The 8,210-nt window shown below is 51.1% G+C and overlaps 1 protein-coding gene across 1 annotated transcript in view; it reads left to right on the top strand.

Moving 5' to 3' along the window:
* The window catches only part of LOC101270047 (fer-1-like protein 4), a 51,662-nt gene that overhangs the window by 39,375 nt on the left and 4,077 nt on the right, over positions 1-8,210 (top strand). Inside the window, 11 exon segments of the mRNA XM_033433918.2 lie at positions 2,978-3,105; positions 3,292-3,447; positions 3,868-4,022; positions 4,572-4,731; positions 5,246-5,350; positions 6,534-6,632; positions 6,870-6,938; positions 6,940-7,107; positions 7,663-7,882; positions 7,884-7,922; positions 8,010-8,107. Of these exon segments, the coding sequence (XP_033289809.2) occupies positions 2,978-3,105; positions 3,292-3,447; positions 3,868-4,022; positions 4,572-4,731; positions 5,246-5,350; positions 6,534-6,632; positions 6,870-6,938; positions 6,940-7,107; positions 7,663-7,882; positions 7,884-7,922; positions 8,010-8,107 (1,397 nt within the window).

Raw genomic sequence — 8,210 nt, forward strand, 5'->3', positions numbered from 1 at the left:
TCGGCCCTGATCCTCTGCGCTGGAATCTCTCCGCTTTGCCCTCCGCACCCCTGTTGCTGTGCTCTACTCCACGGCTCCGAAGCTCCCCCTCTCCGCCACCCGCAGTTTCCGCCCGCGAAGGGGCTTCCTAGTGTGTGGACACTTTTCCTCCTTCACAGCTCCCTCCCGCTGGTGCAGGACCCGTCCCTATCCTTTTGTCTCAGTTTTTTTTTTCTTTTGCCCTAACCAGGTACGTGGGGGGTTTCTTGCCTTTTGGGAGGTCTGAGGTCTTCTGCCAGCGTTCAGTAGGTGTTCTGTAGGAGTTGTTCCACGTGTAGATGTATTTCTGGTGTATCTATGGGGAGGAATGTGATCTCCGCGTCTTACTCTTCCGCCATCTTCCCGGAAGTAAATAAATTTATTTTTAAAAAATCTTTTAAATGCAATGCTGAGCTTCCAAGAAAGTAAGAGATTTTAGAGTGGAAAAAAAAAAAAACAGAATAAAAGCAGGAACTGCTTTAAAACGTACCCAGGATTTTGTTCTTATCCATGTTTGGTGAAGCCAACACATCAGGAGATGGTTGCCATTGAAAAGATAGTCTGTTGTTTCAGTTTTCTGTGTGTGGGGGGTGGTGGTGCATGCTGTACCCTGCAGGGCCCACGGGGAAGCATGAGGGCCAGTTCAGAGGCAGAAGGAGGAAGGGAAGTGTGAGGGCCAGAGCCTTTATTGTGGTTTCTGCAGTAAAGGCAGGGCAAGGCAGTGTAAGCAGGCTTAGGATTGGCTAGTTTGAATAATTCCTGTGGGCTCTGGGGTACGGGGGCTGTCTCACTGTCTCTTGTTGTCTGGAACCTGGCCCTGAGGATGATTAGGGCAGAGGAATATTACTTCCTGGAGTATAAGAGCCAGATAGAGGAGGTGGTTGGACATTGTATGGGCTCTAGATTGGTTGGTTTGTATATGAAAGGTGCTCTGGCAGGTGTGTTGTTTGCTGACTCTAGGAATTAGTATCCCTGACAGGTGCAGTTTCTCCCGGGCCAGTATGGCTCCAGATACCACAGCATCAAGATTACAGAAATCAAGAAAATATAGTTAATAACAGGGACCTAGGGAAAAGGAATGCTAAAGCTGGCTTTCACCCCACACTTACTGCTGACCTGGGAAACCTCATCTTCCTCGTGGATGGTTGACAGGCAGTGAGGACAGAAGATGAAGTCCTGGAGCTACCTAGGGGAGGAGTTTGACTGAACGGCCTTATATAAAGTGGAGCCCCCAAAATTACACCCTCTGCATAAGGATGAACAAAAATAGGAACTTGAAAGGCAGAAGGAGACACCAAGGAAACTTGCCTGTCTTAAACTTGGCATTGGTTAGAGGGGAAAAAGTTTCTCCTAGCATCCATGACCACAAGCTGGCTCTAATACAGTTCAGGGCCTGAGTTCCCACCATCTGTGTGATCCCCAAAACCTCAAGTGGAGGATTTATTTTAAAGTGGCTGCAGGTTGGTAGTTTGCCTAGGAAACTGGCAGGATTGAAAACAAGTTCTCTCTGGCAGAGAACACCCACAACAGCCCCTCAGCATGAGTTAAACGAAACATGAATCATGATTAAAAAGTACTGAAATATAAAGAAAAAAGCCACCATGGGAGGGTGGGAGGGAGACGCAAGAGGGAGGAGATATGGGGATATATGTATATGTATAGCTGATTCACTTTGTTATAAACCAGAAATGAACACACCACTGTAAAGCAATTATACACCAATAAAGATGTTTAAAAAAAAAAAGTCACCATGAGTAAGAATTAGCAAAAATAACAACACATTCAGACCCCCAAGATCGTTGATATTGGAATGACTAGATAGAGAATGTAAAATAAGTATATATGAAATGTTTAAAGAAATAAAAGAATGAATTTAAAATGAGCAAGGAACAAGAGACTACTAAAAATAAACAGCAAGTTGAAAGGCCCAGTTAGAATGTTTAGAAATTAAAAGTGTAATGTTTTTAAATTTAAAACTCAATAATGGAGCAAAAAATTTGAACAGTCACTTCACAAAAGCAAATATATATATAAGGCCAATAAGCACATGCAAAGATGCTCAACGTGCTTCATCAGCAGGGAAATGCAAATTAAAACCACAATGAGCTACAATTTCACAAGCGCTAGATTGACGAAAATAAAAAGACTGACGATACCAGGTGTGAAAGATGTGGGGCAACTGGAACTCTCATACATGGCAGGTAGGAGTGTAAAAAGACTAAAAATATATTGCTGTGTATAAATTATACTTCAGTAATTTATGCATAAGTTATGAATTTACTTAATTACATAGTTATCAAAAACAGAAAAAGTAAGTTTACTAAATATAGTTTAAACCATGCAATATAGTGCTATATATTGCTTAGGGACGTATGTATATGTAGTAAAAGTATTTTGCCTTTTTTTTTCTGTGAGTGAGAAACCCCAAATAAAGGGTCTGGCTACTTCAGGGATGAAAAAGGAATTAACTCAGGTCAGGGGACTCAGGGGACATTTGTCGGTAGTGTTTAATTTATGAAACTGGGCACACACATGCTCATTGTATTATTTTTTAATACAATTAAAAAATTGTAATTATTTTTATTTAGTTAAAATATTCTTAATTTAAAAAGTAAAAAAAAGGAATAAAATGTAAAATATGCTCATTGTAAAAAAATGAAGGTCAAACAATATGGAAAGTTACAAATTGAATAGTAAGATGTATAAGGGTATACATCGTTCCACATATTTTCTGTTTCATTATATCTTTTGTTATACTTGTATGTCTTAAGTATTTCAATAATTAATTTGAAAGTAAATAAAAGTCATCTTGTGCAACCTCTCAGCTAACTCCTTGAGGTGGAAGATCTCTCCCTGGTAACTTCCTGTTTACACTCAATCGGAGATTAGGTCTGGCAAGAGCCACCTTGGGTTATGACAATGACATTTCTTTCATTTCCACCCCATACTGTCTCCCTAGGCTACCAGCCTGGCTCCTGCGGACGCCAACGGCAAAGCAGACCCCTATGTGGTGGTGAGCGCTGGCTGGGAGCGGCTGGACACCAAGGAGCGCTACATCCTCAAGTAGCTGAACCCCATCTTTGGAGAGTGAGCCTGGGCCCCGGGCTTGGGAATGGAGAGCAACTTTGCCATCCTGCCCTGTGGCTCTCACTCAGGCAGCTGATGTGGTGTGGGGGAATGGACAGAAGCTGTTGAGTCCCCTCACACCCCTACCCCTCACAAGACCACCTCCTAGGGTGTGGAGGTGTTCTCATCACGCTCTCTCCTGGCCAGGGCCCTACAGCTCAGCATCTCTCTCCCTGCTGAGCCAGAGTTGACCGTGGCTGTGTTTGATCATGACCGCGTGGGTTCTGATGACCTCATCAGAGAGACCCACATTGATCTGGAAAACCGATTCTATAGCCACCACAGGGCGTCCCAGTATGACGTGTGAGTCCAACAGGGCCCTCAGGAGTCATTCTAAGTCTGACCAAAGACATTCAAGTTCGCATCCCACCTGTCTGTCCAGATCCTTTGATTTCATAGAAGGGGACTCCCCTGCGACCAAGACATTATAGCTTAATGGTCAAGAAATGGGCTTGGGAGTTGGGATCCTGTAACTAATAAGTCACATGGCTTTCCTGAGCTTCAGTTTCCTCATCTGAAAGACGGGTAATATCAGTATCTCCTTCATAGGAGCACCTGCCATGCATATTTGATTTTCACCGTTACCGTAAGCGAGGGCTAACCTGTCCCGCAGAGGAGTTACAAACCTGGATCCCAAGTCCTCAAGGGCACCCATCCCTGCCCCTGTGCCCAAGTACGTTCATATCCTGGATCCAACTGAGGCACATTCCTTTTCTGCCGCAGGGATGGCTACAGTGCCCGGCGTGACGCATTTCGGCCTTCGCAGATCCTGGCGGTGCTGTGCCTACCCTGTGGCCTCCCCCCACCTGAATACCGAGCCGGGGCTGTCAAGGTGGGCAGCAAACTCTTTCTGACACCGCCAGAGACCCTGCCCCCAGGTACCAGCCCCTCTCCGCTGCACAGTCCAGAGGGAGCAAGATGGAAGAACAAGGTACAGGGGGGCCCTGGTGCCCAGCCTAGTGTGCCCCACAAAGAGCCCACCTCCCTCTGCAAGCAGAGGAGCTGAGTTTTGGCTGAGTAAGGATGATAGTGGAGAGAAAATGGTCTTTGTTGGTGAGTGTGAGATCTCCAGGGAGCCCTAGCGAACCCCTCGGAGCCGTAGCTAATTGGGGACACAGGGGTCCCATACAACATAAAATACGGATGCAGAATTTAGCTCATGCTTCATATATGGCCAGTGGTCTGTTCTCTAAACAAGGTCTGCACAGAGGCCACAAAGCCTCCAACCCCACTGACCCCCTGACTGCTGGCTTTTCACTGGCAAAAGTTGTTAGAGCTTTCTGTGCATTGTGGACTTGCCCTCCCAGCCCGTGGGTTTGTCCGATGCAGCAGCTGCCTCAGCCTAGAGCGTCTGTTGAGGGCAGGGGGAGGAAGGGAGGAGAGTTGGGAACTGTGCGGAACCCAAGCTCACACACCTCTTGTTGCAGGTAGTGGGGACTCCGAGGTGGCAAGTGAGGTCCCTGAGGAGCCCCAGGCATTGCTGGTGCTGCGGCGCTGGCAGGAGACGCCTGGGCTTGGGATCCAGCTGGTACCTGAGCACGTAGAAACACGGCCCCTCTACCATCACCGCAGCTCAGGGCTGCTGCAGTTGAAGGAGGGCTCAGCACCCAACCCCAGAACCCCAGGACTCCCACCTGGTCCTGGACCTGGGCCCCCAGGACGCCCTTTCTCCAAGACCTCCACCTGGGCACTGGCACTTTGGACTTCGGCTCCTGATCCTGGTGCCCAGCATCCCCACTCCAGTCTTGGACTTCCATCCTGGACCCCATACCCACACCCTGGACTCTGGTTCTGAAGGATCCCCACCCCTGGGCCACCAAGGCTCAGACCTGGCACTCCCAACCTGACCTCTACCCCAGATTCCTAGGATCTGGACCTGGGAGCAGTAGATCTTACTTTTGATCTCAGCCTTCCACTTCTGGGGCCTCATCTCTGAACCCTCAGGCTAACGTCAACCCTGGAATTCCCAGTTCAGACTCCACCTTCATCCTCATACCCCAGGATCTGCCCTCTTGACCCCAGCTCTTCTCTCCACGTGGGGTAAGGCACAACCTCTGGCCACAGGGCCGTTAGGGGGGTGGGACCCAGCAAGACCCTTTAGCCTCTTCCTGTGCCCCCAGGGATCCCTTCATGTGTGGATTGACATCTTCCCCGGAGATGTGCCTGCCCCACCTCCAGTTGACATCAAGCGTCGGCAGCCAATCAGGTAAGAGAGTCCTGGTCCATCCTCCCATGGGGTGGGCACATCTTGGACAGCCCACATCTTGGACAAGGGCTCTCTGAAAACCTGTGCAAGGGCCCCCATGAAGCAGGCAGAGCTGATCCAGGCTTCAGATAGGTGAGCCATTAAATTCCCTTTTTTTTTTTCATAAGCCATTGTGAATTGGGTGTCTGTTACTTGCAACTAAAACAGTCCAAATACCAGTTAACCCCCTTTTGACCTGAGCTACTCTGAGTGGAGGGTGTGTGCACTTCAGATGTCAGCAATCTGTCACTTTCTACCTCTGGGTCTGCTTTCCTTGGTGTCACTCTCATGGAGACTTCTTCAGTCTGGGGTCCAAGTGGCTATTAACAGTGGAGGCTTACATCTTACCAACCGGACCACTTGAGCAGGGAAAAAAAACACGTCTTTCCCAGTTAGAGCAAAAGTCTCGAGCTGACTCTCATTGGACCAGCTTGGGTCAAATGCTGATTCCTGAACCAACCTTTGTGATCAGGGAGCTGTAATGCATTGACTGGCCAGTCCTGGGTGATGTCGTAGGTGATATACCAACCTCTGGAGCCAGAGAGGGGTTGGTCCGCCCCGCCAGGATAACACAGACTGACAGTAGTCGGGGTGGAGTGGGAGTCACCAACAGAAAATCAGAGTGCTGTCAACAAGAGAGGGGAAATTGATACGGGGCAAAAGAAAACAATAGATATCCAGGAAACCTCATGACAGACAAGGACAGGGCTATTTGGGGTAGGATCAAGAATGTCACAGCCCTTCCTTCTGTCCCCCAGGGGCTGCGTGCTGTCATCCCCACTTGGTGTCTCTCTGCAGACTGACTCTCTCTGCTTGCACAGCACTTTGGCTTGTGGTGGCTCCAGCTCTGCATCTGATGCTTTTTGAGTCAACCTTTCAGGGTCTTGATTCCAAATTTATGGGCGGGAGAAGCCCATTGGCCCAGCTTGGGTCAGCAGACCATTCCTGGTGCCATCCGGGGGGGTGGGGGTGGTCCGTGATACCTGGGGCTGTCCCTTCAAGGGACCACAGACATCCTGATCACCCGGCTGGGCACACATCAGGTGCTCAATGCATGTCAGTGGCCCTGGCCCACGTCCTTCCTGCAGCCCCTCCCAGGACCCCTCTCGAGAGTCTGAAAACCCTCCCCCAATACATCCCTCAGCTATGAGCTCAGAGTCATCATCTGGAACACGGAGGATGTAGTTCTGGATGATGCAAACCCACTCACTGGAGAGATGTCGAGTGACATCTACGTGAAAAGGTAGGCCTACAGGCCGAGCGGGCACATGGCTGTGCACTGAGGTGCGATTTCAAACAGGGGCTTGGGCCCTGGGCTGAGCCAGAGCTCTGGCCCCTAAGCCCTCGATGGCGCCCGGAGCTGGGTGGAGGGACCAGTCTGGTGGTAAGTGGAGGGGCAGGCTAGGTGAGGAGCCGGTTTCTGGGCTCCGTCCAGCACGGATGCCCATCCCCTCCGCCTGCACCTTTCCCCTCGCTCCAGCTGGGCGAAGGGGCTGGAGCAAGACAAGCAGGAGACAGACGTTCACTTCAACTCTCTGACAGGGGAGGGAACTTCAACAGCGCTTCGTGTTCCGCTTTGACTACCTGCCCACCGAGCGAGAGGTGAGCGTCCGTTGCTGGCCTGGACCCTTTGCCCTGGAGGAAGCTGAGTTCCGGCAGCCACCTGTGCTGGTCCTGCAGGTCTGGGACTATGACTGCATCTCCGCCAACGAACGACTTCCTTGCTACTGCTTAGCTGCCCTCCTGCCTCAACCCCTGGCCCCGATTTCTGCCCTCATTGCCCTGTCCCCTCTCTCCTGGGTTCCCTACTCTAACCCAATCCTCAATCCTGGATTTCAGACTCTAGGTCTGCTTTCTGGCCTAATTACTGAACTTATTCAGCTCTGAGCACCATAACCTCCATTTCCACCCAAATCTCTCACTGAATCCTCTAATTTGACCTGAGCTCGGGTTACACTGGACTCGACTCCATGGCCTTTAGTCCCTGCTTTGGCGGTCTGGTCCCATCCTTGGGCCCTGTATCATCAGGGTCTGACAACCTGCTGACATTTGGGCTGTGGTGTGTGGTCCATAGCTGTGGCCTGACTGCCACATTCTAACTTTGGATGCCCCGATTTACAATCCCGCTGTGCTGCCCCTCCCCCAAGATGCTCTCAGCCATCTTGTCACTTTCTACCTCTGGGCTCGGCTTTCCTTGGTGTCACTCTCAGGGAGGGGAAGTTGGTTCAGATAGACCTTGAGCTCCTGCCTAACCCAGAGAGCTCTGGACCTGCAGGATCCTTGGAGCTGCAGCTACCGGACATGGTGCGAGGGGCCTGGGGCCCCGAGCTCTGCTCCGTGTGGCTGGTCCGGGACGGGGCCGGGCCAAGGCGTAATCTGTTTCGCTGCCGCCGCTTGCGGGGCTGGTGGCCTGTAGTGAAGCTGCGGGTGCCGGAGGCTCAGGCTGGCAAGAAGAAGAGGAAGAAGAGGAAGAAGGGCCGGCCAGAAGACTTAAGAGTTCTTGGACTCAGGAGGCGACGTCTACATCCTCACGGTGGGTGCGGCCAGGGCAGGAACCGGGCCAGGCAGGGGCCAGGCCTGAACCGGCCTAAGAACTTGGCTTCCGTCACCCCTTTTCCAGGGGAAGGTGGAGGCTGAGTTTGAGCTGCTGACTGTGGAGGAGGATGAGAAACGTCCAGTGGGAAAGAGGCGCAAGGAGCCAGAGCCCTCGGAGAAGCCCAAGGGTGCGGGCGGTGCGGTGCAGGAGGCGGGGCCAGAGCCTGGGGGAGGGGGGAGGGGGCAGCCGGGGGGCTTCCTCATCCTTCCGACACCACCTGCTTCC

Source organism: Orcinus orca, chromosome 16, assembly GCF_937001465.1.
Source record: "Orcinus orca chromosome 16, mOrcOrc1.1, whole genome shotgun sequence".
Classification (NCBI taxonomy): domain Eukaryota; kingdom Metazoa; phylum Chordata; class Mammalia; order Artiodactyla; family Delphinidae; genus Orcinus; species Orcinus orca.